The sequence below is a fragment of the Solanum verrucosum genome, unplaced genomic scaffold (genome assembly GCF_900185275.1).
Source record: "Solanum verrucosum unplaced genomic scaffold, falcon-dt-bn FXZP01000032.1, whole genome shotgun sequence".
Taxonomy (NCBI): Eukaryota; Viridiplantae; Streptophyta; class Magnoliopsida; order Solanales; family Solanaceae; genus Solanum; species Solanum verrucosum.
The window spans coordinates 3,581,888-3,605,303 of record NW_026020569.1 but is presented as its reverse complement, the minus strand read 5'-3'; the positions used below and the strand labels follow the sequence as shown (position 1 = coordinate 3,605,303).

General features: G+C 34.8%; 5 protein-coding genes and 1 non-coding gene across 8 annotated transcripts; 3 read left to right on the top strand and 3 right to left on the bottom strand.

Moving 5' to 3' along the window:
• The first annotated feature begins 759 nt into the window (after positions 1-759).
• Positions 760-2,862, top strand: LOC125811093 (protein LYK2). The gene is made up of 2 exons (XM_049490584.1): positions 760-1,459; positions 1,540-2,862. The coding sequence occupies exons 1-2, from the start codon at positions 760-762 to the stop codon at positions 2,847-2,849; spliced, it is 2,010 nt and encodes a 669-aa protein (XP_049346541.1). The 3' UTR covers positions 2,850-2,862.
• A 572-nt stretch (positions 2,863-3,434) lies between these two features.
• On the bottom strand, positions 3,435-3,879 carry LOC125810991 (putative calcium-binding protein CML19). The gene has a single exon (XM_049490484.1). The coding sequence runs from the start codon at positions 3,866-3,868 to the stop codon at positions 3,443-3,445; it is 426 nt and encodes a 141-aa protein (XP_049346441.1). The 5' UTR covers positions 3,869-3,879; the 3' UTR covers positions 3,435-3,442.
• A 445-nt stretch (positions 3,880-4,324) lies between these two features.
• On the top strand, positions 4,325-4,397 carry TRNAK-CUU (transfer RNA lysine (anticodon CUU)). Its single transcript has one exon. It is a non-coding gene; the product is annotated as a tRNA-Lys (tRNA).
• Positions 4,398-5,167: 770 nt separating this feature from the next.
• On the top strand, positions 5,168-7,021 carry LOC125811027 (probable adenylate kinase 7, mitochondrial). Its single transcript, XM_049490516.1, has 4 exons — positions 5,168-5,465; positions 5,784-5,924; positions 6,020-6,205; positions 6,680-7,021. The coding sequence occupies exons 1-4, from the start codon at positions 5,181-5,183 to the stop codon at positions 6,836-6,838; spliced, it is 771 nt and encodes a 256-aa protein (XP_049346473.1). The 5' UTR covers positions 5,168-5,180; the 3' UTR covers positions 6,839-7,021.
• Positions 7,022-7,152: 131 nt separating this feature from the next.
• LOC125810686 (uncharacterized) lies at positions 7,153-13,264 on the bottom strand. Of its 3 annotated transcripts, none has more exons than XM_049490160.1 (9): positions 13,233-13,264; positions 11,912-12,682; positions 10,195-11,606; positions 9,295-9,583; positions 8,985-9,209; positions 8,675-8,848; positions 8,071-8,262; positions 7,876-7,989; positions 7,153-7,724 (listed from the first exon to the last, which is right to left on the bottom strand). In XM_049490160.1, the coding sequence occupies exons 2-9, from the start codon at positions 12,620-12,622 to the stop codon at positions 7,398-7,400; spliced, it is 3,444 nt and encodes a 1,147-aa protein (XP_049346117.1). In that variant the 5' UTR covers positions 12,623-12,682; positions 13,233-13,264; the 3' UTR covers positions 7,153-7,397. The 3 variants fall into 3 exon arrangements, with proteins under 3 accessions (XP_049346117.1, XP_049346118.1, XP_049346116.1); XM_049490161.1 differs by lacking the exon at positions 13,233-13,264 and having other exon boundaries at positions 10,195-10,791; positions 11,032-11,606; positions 11,912-12,731; XM_049490159.1 differs by lacking the exon at positions 13,233-13,264 and having other exon boundaries at positions 11,912-12,731.
• Positions 13,265-15,922: 2,658 nt separating this feature from the next.
• On the bottom strand, positions 15,923-20,283 carry LOC125810923 (probable inactive leucine-rich repeat receptor-like protein kinase At3g03770). The gene is made up of 7 exons (XM_049490426.1): positions 18,678-20,283; positions 18,447-18,580; positions 17,658-17,901; positions 17,024-17,229; positions 16,910-16,935; positions 16,638-16,749; positions 15,923-16,309 (listed from the first exon to the last, which is right to left on the bottom strand). The coding sequence occupies exons 1-7, from the start codon at positions 20,026-20,028 to the stop codon at positions 16,079-16,081; spliced, it is 2,304 nt and encodes a 767-aa protein (XP_049346383.1). The 5' UTR covers positions 20,029-20,283; the 3' UTR covers positions 15,923-16,078.
• Positions 20,284-23,416: the final 3,133 nt, after the last annotated feature.

Below are 23,416 nucleotides of genomic sequence, written 5' to 3'. Positions count from 1 at the left end.
GTTAACTCTTCTTGTTTTTCTTCATACATATAACTGTTCCCAAGTGACCACATATCGCTAACTCCAATATAGAAATATCCCTTAACAACCATATATTTAGCCATACGAGGGGTCTTCCCGACCGCCCCACTGGTCAATTAACTTACTAGTAACTTGGTTTTCTAAACTTTTATCAGATTTTCATTTGCTTTTCTTACCCCAATGTTTGTACATTCATTTGTTGCTCAATATTCTTCCAAGGCAAGATGACCTTTTTCCAAGTTCATGTATGCGAATAAATAAATACAAAGTTTCGAAAACCAAAAAGAATATGTTAAGGTGGCTGAGGGGATAATCATGACGGATAGCCATTTAAAATGTACATAGGGGTTGTTTGGTAGCCATTCATGTATTAAAATTAATATGACGTTTGGTTTGTAATTTAGAAACCCGCATAACTAATACATATAGTATAAATTAGGAGGGAATTGATGTATTAGCTTATGCGGAGTAGAAGATGAAATAACTAATACAACATTATTAACACTTGCATAATTCTAACCGGCTTCCAAACAATCTCAAAGAGTAGCCAGAAACAAGTGCAGACTCAAAAATATAAACAAGAATTGTAGCATCCAAGACTCTTGTCCGAAATATTCTACCTTTTTATACGCCGATTTGTACAGATCCAAAATATTCATTTCTTTGCCCTGCCATAGACCAACCTTTTTATGCCCTTCCATTATCCATAGAGTGGTCCTTCACTCAATTAATTAAACTATGATAGCCGCTTTTCAATTCTGGGCTTTCCTATTTTTCTTACTATTTGTTACTCTCTCTGTTCTTGGAGAGGACTTGTTAAGCTGCGAGTCCAAATCTCCATCTGCTTCTGGCTATCGATGTGACCGTAACGTGCATCCTATACAATGCGGGACATTTGCAATTCTTCGTACTAATTCATTTTACGACTCTCTTTTCAATCTGAGCTCTTATTTAGGTATCAATCTATACGTTCTCGGAGAAGCAAATGGATTTTCTCCTGATATAGAGTTTCTTGCAATTGATCAGCCTTTAATAATTCCATTAGATTGTAAATGCATTGGTGGTTTCTTTGAATCAGAGCTAACGAAAACCACCATTAAAGGTGAGAGCTTTTACAGCATTGCTCAATCTTTGGAAGGTTTAACGACTTGTAAAGCAATTCAGGAGAAAAATCCAAATGTTACTCCTTGGGGTCTCTCTGAGAAAATTCTGTTGTCGATTCCATTGAGATGTGCTTGTCCTTCTCCAGAAGAAATTACTCTGCGGACGAAACTTCTGCTCTCATACCCAGTGAAGCAAGGAGATACGATTGCAGCCTTAGCAATCAGCTTCAATACGACTGCTGAAAGTATAATTGATGTCAATCGAAGATCACAAGGAGGCAGTTTTAGACCTGAAGGACTTTCACCAGCTTCAACACTTTTGATCCCTCTCGAAGGTAAGAGCGAGCACACTTTAATTATATCATGTCTCAACAGGTAACAAGTTTAAGTTCTTAATTATATCATGTCTCAACAGGTAAACCCAAGCTTGAATCATTCACAATACCTCAGCAGCCGAATTTGGGATATCCAGCAGCAAGTATCGCGTCATCTAAAGTACATAAAAAGAAGACCAAAATGCGGATGATGAGAGTTTATATTGCTGTTGCTGTGGTTGCTTTCCTGGCAATTGTTGCGCTCGCAGCAGTTTTCTTGTTTTATTTTCTCAAGAGGAAAAGGAATAATTTGAGTAAGGAAGGAGATACGGAGCTACAAAAGTTAAGTTTGAGTGTGAGAACTACTAGTGAAAAGAAAGTTTCATTCGACGGGTCTCAAAATGATCTTGATGGTCAGATTATTGATGCCACACCACATAAGCTATTGGTTGAGACCTATACTATTGAAGAGATAAACAAGGCAACAGAGGAATTTGATTCCTCCAATCTTATCGAGGATTCTGTATTCCATGGCCGGATCAGTGGTAAAAATTTGGCAATCAAACAGATGCAGACCAACAGTATCTCAAAAATAGATTTCGGGCTATTCAACGATGCAATTCATCATCACCCAAATATCATTAGGCTCTTAGGGACGTGTGTTACAGAGGGTCCTGATTCATTCTTGGTGTTTGAATACGCGAAAAATGGTTCATTGAAGGACTGGCTTCATGGTGGTCTAGCAATGAAAAATCAATTCATTGCTTCATGTGATTGTTTCTTGACATGGAATCAGAGGCTAAGGATCTGTTTAGATGTAGCCACTGCCTTGCAATTTATGCACCATATCATGGATCCTGTTTATGTTCATGGAAAAATAAAGAGCCGGAACATATTTCTTGATGAAGAGTTCAAGGCTAAAGTTGGTAATTTTGGTATGGCTCGATGTGTTGAAGATGATGTTGCAAAAGGTTACCTGGCGCCAGAGTGCCTTAAACAAGAAATCATAACCCCGAGCATTGATATCTTTGCTTTCGGGGTGATATTACTTGAGGTGTTATCAGGCCAAACACCTATAAGAAGTGGCAATGGTACTGAAGGAGAAGATGAAGTTGCCCTCTCTGAGAAAATAAAGGTTATTTTGGAGTCAGAGAATGCTGATGAGCTAAGGGAATGGGTAGACAGCGCGTTGGGAGAGAATTATTCATTTGATGCAGCAGTGACATTGGCAAATTTGGCTAGAGCATGTGTGGAGGAAGAGCCATCATTAAGACCAAATGCTGGTGAAATTGTGGAGAAGTTGTCAAGATTGGTTGAAGAAATATTACTGGAAAGGGAGGAGCAACTCATAATCTCCGAAAGCTCTTGCAAACCTTTGTTCAAGGCTGAAGCCACCAGTACTACCATGTGATTCTGTGAATTGTAAAGTGGCTAGTTTTTCAGGTGTTTAACTTCTTGTAAGATTTTTATGAGTCATAATTCTGGATTTCCTATGTACTCAAGGCAAAATAGGAGAAGAGAGTTTATTCTGCATATTAATATTACTGTTACTTGTAAATACTATGTACTTTAGTAACTATATATATAGCTACTTTTAATCAATAGTCATCTTCTTGTGTAGCTACTGTTGTCGATCAATTTTCAGTTCATTTCTCAAATATGTTCTGACTTTTTAATAAAAAGTTGTCGATTCAAAGGGCATCCCAAAGGTAAAATATTACAGATCATAGTAGTAGTGTTACCAAACATGAAAAGCACAAAATATGGGTTTTAATGGAGAAATTACAAATAAGTATATGTAACCTGGTACGAATATACAGAAAGAATGAGTTATACATAGATCTACCAAAAGAATGAAGAATCAAAGAAAGCAGAAACAAAACAATGTGAAAAGTAGCAAAGGGCAAACAACTAGGTGTCTAACTCGGTATCAGAGTTGATTTCTCAACGGTCACTTTGTGAGATAATAAAGTGAGCATTTGAGAAATCAACGGCCCAGTAATACTAGCAACGCATCATAATCTCAAACTCATGAAAATTAAGGAGACCATCGCCATCAATATCATATCGGCAAATCATTCCTCTGCATTCATCAATTGTTCTTGATTCTCCCAATCTAGCAAGCATTCTATTCAAACTCTCAGGCGTTATGCATCCACATCCTTCCATTTCATACATCCTGAACGCCTCCTTCAACTCGTGTGCCTTCTCTTCTTCACTTCCACCTTCAATTAGTCTCACAAAATCTTCGAAATCCAATAAGCCATCGTTGTCTGAATCATTATGCTCAACTGCAGCCTTTGCTTCCTCATATGACATGTCTTTCCCGATCAAATGGACACACTGTTGAAGCTCCTCAGCTGATATTTTCCCGTCTCTGTTCTCATCAAAACGGTCAAATAGGCGTTGGTGCTGTTTGTATTCTGCCATGAATTAGTCTTATGATCAAAGAGAACAATAAGGCAAATAGAAAGGTTGCAAGAGTAGATTTGATAAGGAAGTAAATCGTTGAAACCTTATATAGGGTATATATATTGAGCGCGGCAGAATCCGTGTGGCATGCGTAAGGGCAATCGGTGGAAATTGTAGACAGGACTTTCAGGTGTGCACGGTTTAACAGACTATTGGGAAGAAACCTAGAAACAAGCTGATTCTAATGTACCAAGTCATGGGGAAGGAGACTAGGAAACCAAAGGAGGAATAATAGTTCAAAGTCCAAACGATTTTTTTATTTATCAGTTTATTTTTTCTCGAAGCTCTTATTAATTGACTACTTATTAATTGGAGTAATATTTTTGAGAGGTGGGGTCCGGGCGGGAAGAATATAACTTAATCTGATCAGAGTAGTTTGTTGTAATTAGTAAAAGTCGTAAAATTTACCAACAAGCCCGTCTAGCTCAGTTGGTAGAGCGCAAGGCTCTTAACCTTGTGGTCGTGGGTTCGAGCCCCACGGTGGGCGTTTTTATTGATTTTTTTTTACTTTTCTTTCGGTTCTTTTTATTTTATAAATTATCAATTTAAAGTTTAAACACACAATAAATAATATTCCACGAGGTCCACATGTCATTTACAATAGCGCATGCCCCACGCCCACCAATTCTCTGTTACCCTTCAAGGTAGTTAGTATAATTTTTAAAAGTTAAATGATGTTGATCAGTACTATTTTAGAATATTTTTCAAATATCAGAAAAATTATACTCTATAGAATTTTTTTGTATAGTTATTAAAGTTTTAATTATAAAATATTATATTTCACTAATTCAGTTTATTTTTAAGAGATTAACTTCTCTCCGTGGATAACAAAATTACACTGTCAAGTTCATTTTTAGAAAGACTGAAGTGACAGTGATTTTGTTGTCCATTGTCTGTGGAGAGAAGTTAATGATATATGAATATATTTTTTTTTATTAATTTGTTTTTTCGAGTTTAACTTATTACGATATTTAGAAAATTAAAAAAATCTTTAAATCTTGTAATTTTAAATTAATCTTAAATATGTCCATGTGAAAAATAAATTAAAGAATAAAATTCTATTTTTAAACGACTAATTTGATTGCCCTGTGACTAGCTCAAAGAAAATCGGAGTCGTAAGACCGAGTCTAGTTTTTTTAAAAAACATCCACCTTCTTTATTGGTCAACTCCTTTCATTCATGCCATCCACCTAAATCCTACACATTTTCAGCATCATTCCCATTTTTAAATCAACCACCATTTACACTTTTTTTTTTTCTCCCACAGGCCATGGCAATGCTGAGCTTCCTGGGAGTTTCACCCCGACCATTTCTTCGGGCCGCTTCAAGCAAGTCGGTTCGGGCCTACGGCTCAGCTGCTGCAGCTCACTTCGATTACGACTATGAGGAGGAACCATCAGGATCAGTTCCACGCAGAGGAGTACAGTGGCTGATCATGGGTGATCCAATGACGCAGAGACACGTGTATGCCCAATGGCTATCCAAACTTGTTGACGTTCCATATATTTCCATGGGCTCTCTCGTACGTCAAGAACTCAACCCTCAATATAACAAGGTACCTATTTATTTCTCTTTTAACAACGTTTCGCATTTTGGCAGTACGGTTTTCCTCAAAATCATTAAGAGATCGATCATCCATCTTATATGTAACTTCCCAATATTTTTAATATGAGACTTTGTTTGCATACGCAACAGTTTTGATGGATGATTTGGAATAGTACTTTCATTAGAAGGTTCAGTTTTTATTTAGAATTCAAGTTATATACTCGTACAATATTTTCAATCCAAAGCATTAAAAAAACGCCTCTTTTATTTGATCTAGTACTGTGACACGATGCTTTAATTTGTTTGAAATAATTATGGTTGTATGAAGATATCAAGTGTTGTGAATGAGGGAAAGCTTGTTCCAGAAGAAGTTATTTTTGATTTGTTATCAAAGAGGCTAGAAGAAGGTTATTGTAGAGGTGAAAATGGGTTCATTTTAGATGGAATTCCTCGTACAATGTTTCAGGCTGTATGTATACCTCTCCCTGCTCACTTAAACGCTCTTTATTTTTCTCATGAAAAATGGAGTCGTTTCTCATGCTTTGTTGTGCAATATATATATAGGAAATCCTTGACAAAGTTGTGGACATAGATTTAGTTCTGAATCTCAAGTGTTCCGACTCATCCTATGTGTCAAAGAGTGATAGAAGCAATGCAGCGGAAGATCAACTCCTTAAGAGAAGTAATTTAATGTCTTCAAGGGTCATGGATGGTGCCTGGAAAGAGAAGCGATATGATCATGATGAACAGGTATCTATCTGACATATTGTAAATTTTACAAGTTAAAGAATAACAGTAGCCACAAAACATTTGAGAAAGCTAGGGTTTGAGATTGCCTAGCAGTTCTATTACTGTAAATATATGAACAAAATATTTTTTGACAGAAGTTAAAGCTAATGTGGTGAGTTCATGATCCATAGTTGGGAAGAGTTTATATAACAATGTCAAAATATATATCTCAAACACTAGCTTACTTTGGTTCTCACTCAATTCGTTATGCATTCACATTTACTCTGTGCCTTAATTTATATAAATGCGTTGCATGTGTCTCACAGATGATGAATCTAAATCTAGTCTCAGCTTTATATTTTGGTATTGTGTATGTAATGATGATTGTTACCATCTTAAGGTGGCCTTGATGCCGCAGAGTTATTACTCATTGTTGTCTCAGTTGAACTACAAAGGCAACTAATACATGTTATTGTTCTGTATATAATTTTGAAGATCAAACGCTTAGAAGAATACTATAGGAAGCAGAAGAAGCACCTCAATTATCAAGTAGCAGGAGGGACTGCAGAAACATGGCGAGGCCTTTTGGCTGCATTGCAACTTCAACACATGATGAGTGCAGTTGGTTCGACACAGTTGACTGCAGGATGCTGATTTGATTCTCCTGTGATACTTAATTCTTTTTGCAAGTATATTAGGTGCAGTGATATGAGTGTATCAAAATCAGTTTTGACCGGGAATGTAGAGTTAGTTATTGTTTTATTCTTGTTTACGAGAGTAACCATGTTATAGCGATGAATCTCTAGCAGAAAATAGAGTTTGTAAAATGTTCCTATCTATATAACAATTGAGTGTGGTTTGCTGTGTGAACTTTGTAGTAGAATTTCAAAAGACTCAAAACCCTTTATGACAACAATTTGGGATCAGTGAGTTTATACTGGTGAAGTAACTATGAAAACTAGTATACATTATGAAGCAGTAAAATGTATTATAGATTCAACTGCAATAACTCAATCACAAAATGGAAAGAAGAACACCTTTTTTCCATTCAACTTTATCAAATATTTCTACAGACACCTAACTCCTTCAATATCTACACGTGAAGATACATAACAAGTGCTTCTCATATCCACAAATCATACTCTCATCGTTGATCCCTATCTTACTTAAGATGAAAAGCAAGAACGATCTTTTAACACCACAACTACTCAGTTTACTCACTGTTATCCCAAACCTCCCGAAGGAGTTGATACCTCTGCCTTCCACTACTTTTTGGCATGGAACTCTGTTTTGCTAAAGAATGTGAAGCTTCAGTGCCATCGCTAATGATAAAATTCAAGGGTGAATCCAATAGCTCAAGCTCCTCATCACTTGTGTATGACTTTTTGAGCACTGAAGATGCACTTCTTGTCAACATAGAATAGCTATAACCATCACCCAACATACCGGCTACTGAAGCTATTGGAGGTGGCATATAAGCCACAGGAGCTGCTGTGCATGGGTAGTTTGTAACAGAATCATCCTCAGCCTCAGAAGGTTCCTAGCCAAGAAAATGGGGAAACAAATATGACTTGTAAGATTTACTTCATCGATAAAATACTTGACATTATACTCCAGCTACTACCTTAGCTTCAACTTCCAGCTTGGAAAATAAACGACGAATATTTTCCAGATAAAGCTGAAGAACTTACCTCTGAGAGAAGAACCTCAAATACAGCTTCAGGTATTGAATCACGACAAAACTCATCTGGAACAAATATATTAAGAACCCTTCTTATTAGTGATGGACCAAGTGCCGGACATACCTGAAGAAACAAACAGCACCATATTAAAGAGGGGAAAAAATAAAGAAACGAAGTTCAAATGGTTGGGGTTCTGAGTTTGACCTCTTTTCTCATTGTCCTGCTTAAAAGCATATCCTTCGGAAGCATCATAAGATCACTCAATGCATTTAGAAGGTAGAAAGACTTTGCAGAGGTGTCAAGTTCTTTACTCCCATTCTCTTCATTACTATTTTTTAGTGATTCCCCATCATCAATGTCGAAAAGGTCAGTTAGCCATCTGGACCAATTCCCAACCTGTGATCCACATGGAAAAAATTGCATCTCTATGAAAGGATAAATAATAATTTTTCACGAACATTTCCCATGAAATCTACGTAATGTCCATTAGAATGTACATGCAGAAAATTAGGGGTTGAATGAACAAATAGGGAAAAAATTAGTTAGGAAAAATAAGAGGTTTGTAATTGGTAAACAAGTCTGTAATTGAAAATTTCCTTTATATTGGATACTAAGAGGGAAAAAGTGACGTGGCTAATTATTTTTTTTGATAAGTAAAAAAGAAGGTTAATGAAATATAAACTTTCCCTCCATCAAAGGCTTCTAAATGTGACAACACTTTTCATAACAACAGGAAAGTAGCTATCTATCGTCACGTCTAAACTCTACTATTTCATTTCACCGGGCAAAATCCAACTGTAATTCTTACCGTATTTTTCAGTTGTGCCCCCGCCCCAAAGCTTGCCTGTCCAGCTGGAATAGGAAGAACATCGGCATCACTAATAGGGTCTGATATAGGATCTGAAGGAATCTCATCAGCAGACTCTCGAAGGATTGCATTGAACATAGCTACATCCAGTCTAGCCACACATTGTTCCATTATCTGGTTACAAGAATGACATTCTCAGCAACTAGAAATATTATAGAATATCAAGCATGTTAAGTTTTACTCAGACTAATAATATTACATGTAATAATTAGTTAAAATAGATATTGAAGGACAATGTGCCCGCTAGTACCAGTTTAGATAGAAAACGCAAACAACCACACTCGTGCCCTCCAGCTCGAACAGGACAAATCCTTTCACATGCATCCTTGAAGGCTTTCTTCCAAAGCTCTGAAGAATAACTTCCATGCTCTTCATTATCTGAACTTGCTGTCCTTCTATAAACTTTGCTTATCAAAGAATTCATACTTAAACGGATTTCTTTTGCAGCACCAGATTGCATATGTGGAGTGAGAGTCTGGAAAAATAAAAGGGCAGTCGTATTAATGAATTAGATAATATATTCTTCTAATTTAAAGTTCAAATGGACCTGGAAGAGAGACCTGCCACCAAATAGATTCAACGATAAGGGAGAATATCCAGGCCTCTGTTCTCTGAAGTGCTCTCGTAAATGTACGAGGGTCCTCCCAATTACCAAAACTTTCACAAAAATCATCCCTTATAACATTGCTGGAAAAAGTCTCCCACTTAAGTGGGGAAGATATATTTTTCTTGTCCTTGGAAACAGCCTCTCCAAGCATAGTTTCAGTAGCACGGGGCAAACACAGCTGCCTCTGGAATTTGCTTATAGTTGCTCTCAGCACCACCGAATTTGATAACCAGAAAGTTAACCTGTGCTCAGACATAAAATAAGAATAAGTAGGGGGAAATCATAAATACTTTCTTGGGCATACAACTTAGCTTCCTTCCATAATAAAAGGTGATGATATTATAGTCCTTGAGCCTTTGAAAAATAGCTTGTTGTGTACTCATGTTAAGACCAAGAGATAACCCATCACAGGTCTGCAAAGTTGCTTGGAGATGAGTGTATGAAAGAATTTCAAAAGTACTGTCATATGGTTGCAGCTAGGTTTTCATATCAAAATACTCCCTCTGGTTCAATTTATTTTTCTTACTTTCCTTTATAGTCCGTTTCAAAAAGAATACCTTTCTTCTGTTTTTTGGCTACTCTTTAATTCCAATTTTGGCATGTTTAAGACCACAAGATTAAAAGGCATTTTGGTACATTCTACATATCTTTAGTTTAAGACCACAATATTCAAAAGTGCCTTTACTTTCTTAAATTTCATGTCAAGTCAAAATCAGACAAACAAATTAAATCAGAGGGAGTACGTGTTATTGAAAACTTGTTCTAGCAAGAATGTGCAAGTTTATATGTGTGTGGAGTTAAAAATACAAAACTGCTAGTTAAATGCAAAAAATGATTGGAAACTAGGAAGTACCTAGGAACATCATTTCCACATGCTCTTGCAACCAAAATTAATCCAGAGACAGCACTTTTAGCAGCAGATCCCCTTTTCAATAGAGAGTCATCTTTACAAGCATGGAAATAGAACCTCGACAGGCGTCTAGCAGGAGCATGAACCTTATTTGTGGAACTCCCATGCTCTGCAACAACCGAATAGAGGCCAACTTCAATTGCAGCAGCTTCTCTCAATTCTCCTTCTGCCATCTTTACTCTTTGCTCCAACTTATGGAGTTTGCTTTCCAAAAGAATTGTTGAATGCGCCTTTCGATCTTTCCACTCGTTTGCTAAACCTTGAGTACTAATCTGTTTATCTTGTGCTAAAAGTTGATTGCCCCAGACAGACCCTCTTACTCTATTAGGTTCTGCTGATGACCTAACTGACTTTACATGCTTTAATCTCTCATTATTCAGGATACTACTCTTTGCTCCATAACTGTCCGTGTCAGTAGAATTTACGTCACTTTCTTCTGAGACATTCTTCATAGCATCCTCACTTTCTTCCTCTTCGACTATTTCTTGTACTTGTTCATTTTCCTGATAGTTCTCTCTATTATGGGCAGCAGATTCTTGCCTCCTCTCTTGATAATTCTCACTGTTTTCACCCTCATAAGAACCATTCTTGGTAACAACAGCTCTTACATCCTCATGTCTATTTCCAAGAGGAGTAGAAGCATTCTCAGAGTCAGTAGAATTTACGTCACTTTCTTCTGAGTCATTCTTCATAGCATCCTCACTTTCTTCCTCTTCGACAATTTCTTGTACTTTTTCATTTTCCTGATAATTCTCTATATTATAGACACTAGATTCCTGCCTCCTCTCTTGATAATTCTCACTGTTTTCACCCTCATAAGAACCATTTTTGGTAACAATATCTCTCACATCCTCATGCCTATCCACAACAGGAGTAGAAGCATTATCAGCATTCTCAGAACTGGAGAAATGACTTGCTGAGTTCATAAAGCTTTTACTCTCATCTGTGATATGTGAAATTGGAAAGACTTCTTGATCTAGATGACTATTGAGCCTCCCTTCCTCAGAATTTTGAGGAGTATATATTTCACCACCACTTTCACTGTTAGCCAGTATTCTTTCCATTCGTTGTACTGGTTCAACATGTTTGGTCATCACCCGCGGATTCTGAGAGTTTTCAGTTATTTCATTCTCACTTGATGTTGAGAATTTATTGCTACCACTACCACCTATTTTCCTTGAGAGCCATGCAAGATCAGAAGACAAATCAGTTGAAGAGGGATATGGACTTTCCTTCAAATCAGATAATGAAATCACCACTTGCTTCTCATCCAAATCTACAGACTTTTTCTTTGAATGTAGGAGATGTTCATCTTCATGTTGTCCAGGATTACTTTTCACTCCCTCAGCTTCATCCTGTAATGATCGCTAGGTGTCAAGCAACTCAGTATTTTGTATTTTTGTTTACAGAATTGGCAATGCCGCGCATTAACTACCATAAATTACGTCAAGCACATGTGCACAAGGAATAGTTGTGTTTAATATGAAGAGGGATATCATGAAGTAACGTCCCATCTCCTATACAAAGTGTGTATCAAACAAACACAACTGAAAAAGTTCCTTTCATGCAATTTGGAAGCAACAGAAGGGAAGGACTCGTATCACATAAGGTGAATTCATTCGGCAGAGTACAAAACTAGATTGAAAAGTAAGCATCATACCTCTCCTTGTGGTAGTGAACCACAGTTCGATCCATTAGCTGAAGAAGAAACAGCAACTGATGAGTGCGAGGAACCATCATCATCGGTAAATGAGGCAATCTCAGCTTCCTCAGCACATTCTTCACTTGTCAATGTAGACACAGATTCAACACCATTACGGTCTATTGACACTTCTCTCGTTAAAATGTCACTTGAAGATGAGGAGCTCACACGACCCTTCTCAAATGGCTGGATTTTCAGTAAGAGAAGGGCCTGTGTAGTGTTCCTATAAGCCCTTGTGCAATTAATAGGGGCACTTACATTCAAACCCTCCTTAACAACACCATATTCAGCCAAATTGATAATAGCAGTTCCTAATGGTTGACCTTTCACTGTCTTATCACGTCGGGGTTCATACAAGTTGAACTCAATGCAATTTTTTTGAAAACTGTTTCCATCACCCCCTTTATTAGAAATTTCCTTCAGTAGTGTCACAGGTAGTTTAAAGGACTCATTGAACTCAATTCTTCCATCACCAACACCAGAGCCTAAAAATGGGACAACTTGTCTAGTAGAACCATTCCTATCTCCATTTTCCCATTGGATCACAATAGCACGTACCGACTTCAATGACTGCGAGGGAGGCCAAGGTTTGATCTCCTGAATATGAATTAGATAATCTACTTGAACTGAGGGACCTTTCCTAGTTTTCGCCCTCAGTCCCGAAACCATGATTTCCGAGACACAAATGTAAAATGATTTTCAGTGGAATTCTAACAAAGCCTGCAAAGGCTAAAACAAAACTTAACTTGTTACCTTGTCAAAGCACATTGATTCTATCTTTTCTAAACTGGACTAACCTACTGTTGAACACAATAAATGCAACCTAACTTGGATAAGGAAATCAGCAACAAAAAAAAGAAAAAAGTAACAGCAGTAGGTGAGTAGAACTTCCAGAATAAATGAGTTCACGTGATTCGAGTATCAGGCTTACTACTCCATATATTTCCATGACATATCATTGTCAGTCTTCAAAAGAGCACATTTTACTTTCCGGAAACAATTACAATGGACTTTTTAACACTCACCTTAAATGCTTATGCCAATCAATAACCCATAGAAATCAGAAAAGTAAGTAACAAACTGTTGGAAGTAAAATCAAATGTATTATGAAATGAAGTTCCATAGAAATCATTAATCAAGTTAAGCAGAGAAAAAAAAAAGCAAAAAGCAAATCAAAGTACAAAAATGAAGCATTACACACATAAGAAGAAAGAAGAGAGGCTTGAACTCAAAACATAAAAAAAAATTAAAAAAATTGCAAGATTTGGAGGAGACATACTGAGGAGGAGAGTAGAAGGCATAGAACATTGCCGACAAGTTGTGTCTGAGGCCTAGAGAGGGTGAGCAGTGAGAAGAATGTTTATTCTAATTGAAAAATGGGAAATATTGAAGGAAGAAAACAAGTAAGTAAAATAAAGAAATGAGCATGGAAAGTACAAACGTCGAGTGGTAGAGGCTGATGCTTAAAAACCAATGGTGCTTTCCGGTTGTCCCAAAGTACCGAGAGATTCTACTCGCAATTAAGAAGGTGCAATACAAACAACAGTTTCGACATCTTTATTTATTCAGAAAAGGGTCTGATACAGTTGATATAACCCCTCATTATTAAAGTGACTCATAAATACTCCTATTTATATACAAATGGCTCACATATACCCTTTTCCTTTAACGGAAATGAAAAAAAATTAATTTTAGTTTGATTTTTTATTTTTATTTTTAAAAAAAAATATAATCCCATATGAGTATATTTAATCCTCCTCAAACATATTTTTTTTGACTTTTTTTTGTTTTAATGACTAATTTAGATTTATTATTTTGATGATCAAATTTATTTATGTTTCACTTGTAAAACTTATTATAGATGACCAAATTTTTTTCTTCAAATACAAAAATTAAATTACAATATAGACAAAAAAAAATAGTTTTAAATTTTTTTCTTTACACTAAGGAATGAAAGAAAAAAATAAAATAAGAATAAGAAACTCAAATAATTATAATCAAAGAAGTCAAAAAATAATTTATGTATGAAAAAGATTAAAATATACCTTGAACTTTGCTAGAAGAATCATATATACCCCTCAATAATTTTTAAGAAAGTTAAAAGTCAAAAATATAAATTTAAAACTAATTTTTTCACTTCCGTTAAATGAAGGGTATATGTGAGCTCATTTTATAACAGTAGGGGTATATGTGAGCCATTTGTATAACGGTAAGGATATATATGAGCCACTTTGATAACAAGGGGCATATCAACTCCAAATGACAAAATTGAGGAGTATATCTAATATCATGCCCTTTTCCCTTATTTATTTACACATTAAGGATATGAAAGCTAAAATGAAATTGCATTCATTTTACTTCCACTATATTAAAATTATATTTTTATTTACCAATTTTAAGTTTTAACATATCAACAGAAAAATATATTTCCTCAATTTAAATTTATTTGTTTTATTTTTCATATAGTTAATTGCCTTTTTTTTTTCTTTTTAACTTTTTGTTATAGCTTTTCACATAATGTATTTAAGACTACAAACAAATCAATAATAGCAAGAACAAGAAAATGCCCAAATTTGGGATAAATCTTTTGGACCTTTGGTCCTTTTTTACTTTTTAAAATTTGGTATCAAGTCAAAATTAGATAAATAAATTTTAAAAAATGAAAGTATTTTATTTTTTTCTTTTATTGTCAGCATTAACTACTCATTTTTCCTCAAAATTTAATATTAAACGTTATTGGATATTTTTTTAAAGAAAGTTCAAAGTTCGGAAAGGCGTGGGCGTGCAATTAGAAAGGCGCGTGTAGTTATAGTATATGAGAAGGGTGGGGTAGTTCTTGAAATTGGGATTTGAATGATTCCGCCGACATTGGGGTCATACGCCAACTCCTCATACTCTATTTATTTACTTCTCCCACCTCCATACCAACTACTATTTCCGGACAAAATAATTTCATTTTCAAAATTCGAACTTACCAATTTAGTAAATGTTTTTCACAGGATAATTCATAGAGCTGAAACTACCTGAATAGAATTGCAAATACTACTACATACGTGTTTTCAATTATTGAAAAAGGAATAAATGAATTTGAATAATTTTGTAAGGATTTTCGCACTATTAATATAATTTAAGTCCGTATATAACAAGTTGGTTGATTATCATTTTCATGTTATCAATTATTGATGATTACTGTAAAAATATTATGTGATAATTATATTCTAAGTGATATAATTATGTAAATATTATTTATAACGTTTAAATGGATTAAATTCTTTAAAAATAAGTGGAGGACATTAATAAATATGTGAAACACAATACAACCACGAAATATGAAAATGAAGGTTTTGTAAATAGATTCTAAGATTTTAGTTGGTGGCACGTCCATATTAAAGAATGATGAAACGAAATATGGCCCTTGTCGGTACTGCTCAACAGCGACCCATCCTAATATAATACTGTTTGATTTTGTCCTCACTTTTCTACTTTTTCCCCCCAACTTTTCTTTCTCAATTTAGAAATTGAAGTCTTTGTTTCCTGAGGATTTAATTTTGTAGCCCTCTTAAACTTTTATAAACATGTTTTTTTTATATATATAAATTGAAAGCCTTATGGCATTAATGAAGTTGGAACTTACCATTTGGTAATTATGTTGCCTATTTTTGTCCTTCAATGTCTGTGCAAGTTATATATTAGTATGGTCTCTCAACCAACTGCTCTCCAAACAGCAGGCACCAAAAAAATTGATGGCATAGCTAGTCAATAATGTCTTGCATTTGCGGTTTCCATATCTTTTTTCCGTTGCACCAAACATATATATGATGACTAAAGTATTGTCTTGTCTGAATCTAGACTTCTACGAGTTCAATTGCCTACTTGCAATGATAGAATTTAAAACGAGGGTCTATGCTATATGAAAACATCACCTATTACTAGAATCAACAAAATTTACAATTCTGATACAAAATAAAGAAAATATGGGAGGACCTGTAGCTTAAACTTGAGCTTTAAGGCTAGCCTACCGGTTGGTACTCCCACAACCATCATGAAATTAATCAGCTAACATTCTCCTATGCTCTGACCAAATTAAATATCGTTGATTCGATGCAGTTGTACTTCTCAAATAGCTTATGACGGTGAAGTAGCATCAGATTTCTGATCTGCATCAGCTGTAGCTTGAACTTGAGCAGCATATTGTAGGTTCCAGAGAACATCCTCAAACGAGGGGCGAGTTGATGACTCTGTAGATATGCATTTGTTGGTGATGGATATTACAATTGACAATGACTCATTGGAGCTAGTGGCTAGCACTATTGGATCCACAATTCTGCGTCGACCATCTTGGCTACCAAAGGATGCCTGTCATTCAAAGAGAAAATCCAGAGATATTTATGTAACACACCAGTGAAAAAATCAAGACTTTTGACTGTTGTATATCAGGCTCAACTTTTCTCCCTATGGTACTTGCATATCAGAGGTTTACCTAATAAAACTTGAATAATGTGTGTAGTTCTGTTAATCTATATTAGTACTGATTGTAAAGTTAGGTTGCAGAGAACGAAAAATTTGTTACTTATCCAACATTGCAAGAACGTTTAGGATCCTAAAGGGAACATTGCTGAAGAATACTTTACGTTACTGTCAATGACAAAGGAGTTGCATACATAATAATATAGCAGTTTCATACCATTTCATTCATCAAAAATGCTTCTCCTTTTCCACTGACAGAAGGGCCAACCAGCGACTCCAGTAATATGAAACCAAAGTTATAAACATCGTCCTCTTTCTTTGTCATATGCCTACACAAGAATAAAATATCACTGATTTATATCCTGCAAACAGCTATAGTAGATGATATATATGCCTCTAGTTGACACTCTTGAAATAGAATCCCAGTTGGTTTAGCAAAAGGAAGTTGCTAAGGCACGTTACGGAATACATGAGTGAAGAGTTTCATACCAGGAGGTGACGTCATCTCCTTTTGCCTGAAAAAAGACATATTGAGTATGAGAAATTACCATCTATTCTAAATTTTGAATTTTCACCTTTCACACAAAATATTAAAATACCCACCTTTTCACTTTCTTCCATAAGAATGGACATCCCAAAATCACTTAATTTTGCCATGTTATGCTCATCAAGCAATATGTTACTCGTTTTCAAGCGGTTGCTAAATGAAGAAGGAATTACACCTGTGTGAAGAAAGTGCACTGCCTTGGCAACACCAATCAGCACCGACAACCTGTCTGACCACTTGAGGATCCTTCTTGAACTATTTTCTGCAAGTACAAGTGTTTGAGATAAAGCTGAATACATTATGGCGTGTCTCTTGTATTTTCTGTACTTATTGGACATGCAGGGTTAAATGAAAGTATATAACAACAAAAATAAAGGTCCAACTCAGTATGAAATTCAACCAACAGAACTTCGTGTAAGTGAATCATTACATTGTTGCTCAATCAAACTGACAGTAATTGCATACTGAATACCACTATGTGTGAAATTAATATGATGAATAAGATGCCTCAAGCTCATAAGTAGCAAAAATACTTGCAATGCTACATAGAGATTCATCAACAAGGGTATCCCAATCATTTCTGGGAGAAAAGAATCAAACCAGCACTCCATATGTGCATATAATATTTCCATATTCAACCAAGCATCAAAACACATGCAATGCTCATGCTAAAGGATTTACTTAGCTGACCTGATAGATGAGCACGGAAGTTTCCATTAGAGATATATTCATAAATGAGAAAAATTCTGGGGACAGTTGAATCATCTGGTGCTCCACCATCAATGCAGTGACCCAGAAGGCTAACTAAATGGGGGTGACGAAACTTTGACAGTAAGTCCAATCGTAGTTTGAGGTTCCGGTTAGAGTATCTTTTGTACACATTTAGTGACCTTACAGCTATGTAAGCTCCATTCTCTAATCTTCCCTTGTAAATCTGAAATGGAGATAAATATTGAGGAAATTGCTGATAACTAAAATAACTGTCTTATTCAAGCAAGACATAATAAGGCTAACACCTGTTTATGTCAATCAAAATAGCAGAGATGTCAACTCACTGCATAGGCACTCAAACGTGTGAGACTATCTAATTTTGCCTTTAAGGGCATTCGATATATTTTGTTGAACTGTCATGTGTTCATTAGATATGAAATCAAATGCACAAAAGCATTATTGGTGACACCAGTTTTTATCATCAAAAGAAGTCACAGATACACATGTAGAATGAGAATATGATAGGCAAGCACTTTTTTTTAAAAAAAAACAACACCCAAATCCATTTTGTACTTTGGTGAACTAGTGCATTCATTGCATTATCATTGTTGGACATGGTCTACGCAACAAACTCTACGTCCTGCTTCATTTATTCAAGTTTTACAGCAAGTATATCACTTTGAGCCAAAATTCAGCGTGACCATTGAATGGAAAACATCAAGATATATATTATCAATGAGAACCATAAGTATTGTTTTGAAGCCATACTTTTCCAACTGACCCTTCACCAAGTAATGCTGACTGATCAAAATTTTCTGTTGCTTCTAGCAATTCTTCCATGGAGAACACTCTATATGATGGGGCACCTTGTGATCCTGTGTTTGCCACTTGAGAAATGACTCCTGAGAATTCGAAGATTGAGATCAAGCTTTTCTGGAGAACATTTCCTTCATATAAATTAAACAGATTAAAAATGAAATAAGAAAAACATCAACTCACTGGCATTTGCTAGGAGTTCAGAGGGAACCCTGGGCTGTGTATTTTGCACAACTTTCGGAGGAATGTGCTTATCCACCATGTTACGCGCATGTCGTTTTCTACGGAAGATGAAAAGGACAACTAACAGAAACACCACAACAATTACAATTCCCCCAATAACACCTGCCAACAATGCTATTTGTTTTCCTGTGATCTGTTTCTTATCCGAATTAGCTTGTTTACAATAGCCCTCTGAATGCTGATATTGAGTGTCAAGAGACAAGCAATTTCCACCAACCTTGACAATTCGCTTATCTGAAATAGTGTTCAAGCAAGAAGGAAGCCCACCAACTAATCTATTATCAGAAATATCAACAAAACCAAGTTCACCCCCACAATTGAGCTGGCTAGGAAGTGAACCACTAAGAACATTAGACGCTAAATTCAAGTAACTAATGCTAGACAAAGAGAATAAGCCAGCAGGCAGCATTCCACTGAGAGAATTATTCGACAGATCAAGGTGTTGAAGTTGATTTAGTGTGCCAAATTCTACTGGGATTTCACCCGTAAAAACGTTACTGCTAAGAAGAACTGTGGTAAGTCCTTTTGGCAAGGGTGGCAATTGAGAATCCAAATGATTTTCCCTTAAATCCAACAAAAGCAACTTAGACAAGGCCGTTAAATCGGGCAATTTACCAGAAAGCACATTGTGTGACAGAACAATGTCAGTGAGGGTTGTGATTTTAGACATTGAAGAAGGAAACTGACCCTTCAACCTGTTGTTCTTGAAGCTTAATATAGTAAGATTGTGTAAAGAATCAAACCAATCAGGGAAAGTTTCATTGAAAAAATTGGCATCTAATGTCAAAGTATGAAGCTTAATCAATCTTGACATCTGAAAAGGAACAGAACCAAATAGAAAATTTGAACTCATATCCAAAAGTTCAAGTGAAGCTAACCTATGAATTTTATCAGGAAGGGGTCCCCAAATACCAAGAGAAACTAAAGTAAGAACCTTTAAGCTACTTAGCCTTGTCAATGTGGTAACAAAAGAATCAATGGAGAAACCCTCAGATAATGTTTGGTTTGGAATTGCAAATCCATGAAATTCATTCAACTTAACTAACTTATCTCCTTTAATTTTGAGTTCAGTAACAGAGTTATCTTGACAGGTAATGCTCATATGCAGTGTTGAAGTCAAGCTGCAAAAATCTCCATGGTAATTCTCCCAAACATCCAACTGAACTGGATATTCCAAGTGCTTCCTCAACTGAAGAAGAGCTTGAATTTCATAGGACTGTAACTGATAAGTATTTGCTATAAAGAAAGCGCAAATAACCAACACTATCACAAAAATCTTGAAGAAACCCATTTAACAGTGACTTCAAAATGGAGCCAAGTTTCCAACAATCTTGAAGCAACCCATTTTACGTTCTTGGCTAATCATGAATAAGAAAATTACATGGGTGGACCCTTTCTAGTTCAGTGAAAATGAAAAGCATTAAAGTCTAAATGTGCAGACAAGTCAAGATTGAGCTACCAAACAGTTAATGCTGCTACAATCTTGATAAAACCCCATTAAAAATGCGAATAAATTGACCTATAATTGCAAATTAAAGGAATGTTCTTTTTTTCTTGGGAGAAGAACAATTTTGAAAATAAAAAAACAGAGAGCAAAATTGAGGGTAGTCGACAAAAGAGAAAGCATTTAGTGTTGCATGCAGAGCAAGTCAAGGAGAAAAAACAGGGGACCGATTCAAGTTTCTGGCTTTAATGGTGACAGTTTCTCTTTTCACAGAGTCTTAGAAAGCCACGAGGGCCGTCTTAACCCCTACACTAAAGTCATTGCTTGGAGTTTCATATATTTTTCTGCGCCCCTATTTTTAAAAAATAATTATTTATATATGTAATTTTAAAAAAAAATAAAATTATATGTACCGTGAGTGTTATGATTTCTACTAAGAAAATTGCAAATAAGATGAAAATAAGCCTGAATTTCGTAAGAAATAATTTGATGAAAATATGAATAGTGAAATCACAAAGTCCCCTAAAGAATCTTTTAGAGTTGATTTTATGTAGAGTAGATCAAACTATTTTTTCACTTCAAAATAGATTTGAATCAATTGAAGCATATGAAAATATTTTTGATTTCTTATTTAGTGGTAAATATTGAGATCACTAGATGATGAGATAAAAAAATATCGTCTTAACCTTGAACTTTCTTTAACACGTAATAGTTATTCTGATATTGATGGTTTAGATTTATTTTTTAAATCAAAAGTGTTAACAGAAATAACACAAGTAGAAAATAATTATCAAATGAAAATATTCGATCAAATTATTAAAAGACTTGATTCTTTTCCAAATACACATATTGCTTATAGAATGTTAACAGTTCTTGTAATCGTTGCTTCAGTCGAAAGAAGTTTTTTTAAAATTAAAATTGGTTAAATCTTATTTAAGATCAACAATGTCTCAAGAGAGATTGAATGAATTAACTATATTATCATTTGAAAAGGAATTATTAAAATAAATTGATTATAAAACAATACATAATGACTTCGCATCTAAAATAGCTAGAAATATAGATTTTAAATAAAAGTATATATGATGAAAAAAATATTAGAATCCGTCTCCTAAGTTTCGCTTTAGACTCCAAATGTTGTTGATTCGGCGTTGTGTGCCACTCCCACTATATCTCATAGTACTTGTAAGCTTTAGAGACCCCACCCACTGGAAATTTCCTTCTATTCTGGAGCTCCATTTTTATGTACAATGGAAAGAACACTTCACTATACCTACAAAAAGTTAAACCGTAACAGACATTTGCCTGGAACATATTATAGTTAGGTTTTATCGCTGTACTATTTTTTTTTAAAAAGAAAGTAATTCTCTAAATAAGTTTCGTGCATATCCTTACTATTGCGCTATGAATCTCTATCTGTTTGGTATAAAGTAAGATTCACATTTATCCGTTGATTAAATTTAAATATTTTATTTTATTATACCTTCGATTCAAATATATTCTTTTATTATATTTTGACATAAATTTATTCTTAATTTTAATTTAGAAAATATATAACAAATTCAAAAAATCAAATTACATGCTCCAATTTTAAAAATAGTCAATTATTTTGGAAGAAGTGCAGTGATCATGTTGAAAGATACTGTAAGCCAACATTTCAGTGACTAGTCAGCGTTGTAACTTGTACCATATCATGTAGATTAATGATATGGCACGTGATTGTTAATCGTCAAGTGTGAAGTCTGAAACTGAGATTCAAATCTTCTTTTGACGTAAGATTATTAAAACAAACAATTCTCTCATATGAGATCATATCACATTGTTATTATTGTTATAAAAGATCAAAAGTAGATGGAATTAAAGAAGAACACAGTAATATATACAAGTCCTTTTTTGGGTTTACATAGAGAGGAGGAAGGTGCAAGTGTTGGAATTTTGGGCCGACTGGAAAAGGACAGATGGCCCATAACAGGGCCCTTGTGTACAGCCTGTCAGGTCCAACTTGGCTTGAACAAGGGATGTTTTGTGGTCTAAATTATTGAAATCTTGGGAATTGGGGGCCTTTTCTTCTTTTTAATATCTCTGCTTTTTGGCATCTTTCAGTTATTATTGTAAAATGACATGCCAATATGTCATTCAAATCATACAGGCATAATAATTAATGAATCTTAACTTGACGTCAGTTGGTTACTATAACATTTAGTTTTGAATGTAAATAAGTAGTCACTTAACACATTTGTCCGGCAATTTTGTATTTTATGTGGCGTCCTATATGTATTATGTCATGTAGAATATGTGTCTAGTTGTTTAATTTTATACAAATTTAAGTGTCTATTTATGCACACTCAAAATTAGAGGAAATAATTGTCTGTTAAAGCCAAATTAAGAGTCATGTTTATATATTATGTCAATCACAGAGGAAACATCGACCACCATTTGACTATTACAATTTCCCGGCTTGAAGCCGTGGGAAAATGCCGCAGAAAAGCCTCCGCGTAAACCGTGGACGTTGATGTTATATTTTCGTATGGATGCTGTAATTTTTTTCGTCTTAATATATAGTATGATATTTTTTATAGTTGGAGATTCAAATTTGTAATACTATAAGTATCATGACCTATAATACTTTATGTAGTTTTTAAATATATAATTTTATTTTAAAAATTTAAAATTTTCATATCTAAATTTACAATCAAACAATTATTTATTTATTACCTATTCCTAGGAGCGAGCTTCTATTTTTTTACACTCGAATTCATGACCTTAAGATTAGATAGATAGCGTAATTTTTTATTCCTCTTACATTTTCGTGATTCAATTTGTTTTTTATATACGTCTAATGATGTCAAAGGAACAATTGGCACCAAGTTTATTAAAATCCAAACTCAGAACTCAACTTTATTTATTGGTAATCACAGTACTACAGAACTCCAATTAGAAAAGTTTAAAGCATGTTTTGACCTTTCAATTTGGAATCTTCTTCATTACAAAAGCCCCGGTTAACTTTTCCCTTCTTTTTAGAACTGTTATTCAAATGGTTTACTCTTCTTTTTGGAGGTAAACTTACTTTAACATGCACTGTCAAGTTTTGAGCTTTATTCCTTTTGCCTCAGAAAGTTGATGCAAATCACAACTAATTAGAAAATCCCCAGTTTTATTTATCTTTGATACTTTACTAATCACTTGATATAAGAAGATGGAAATTATGGTATAGCAAATAATTTATTAATTATAT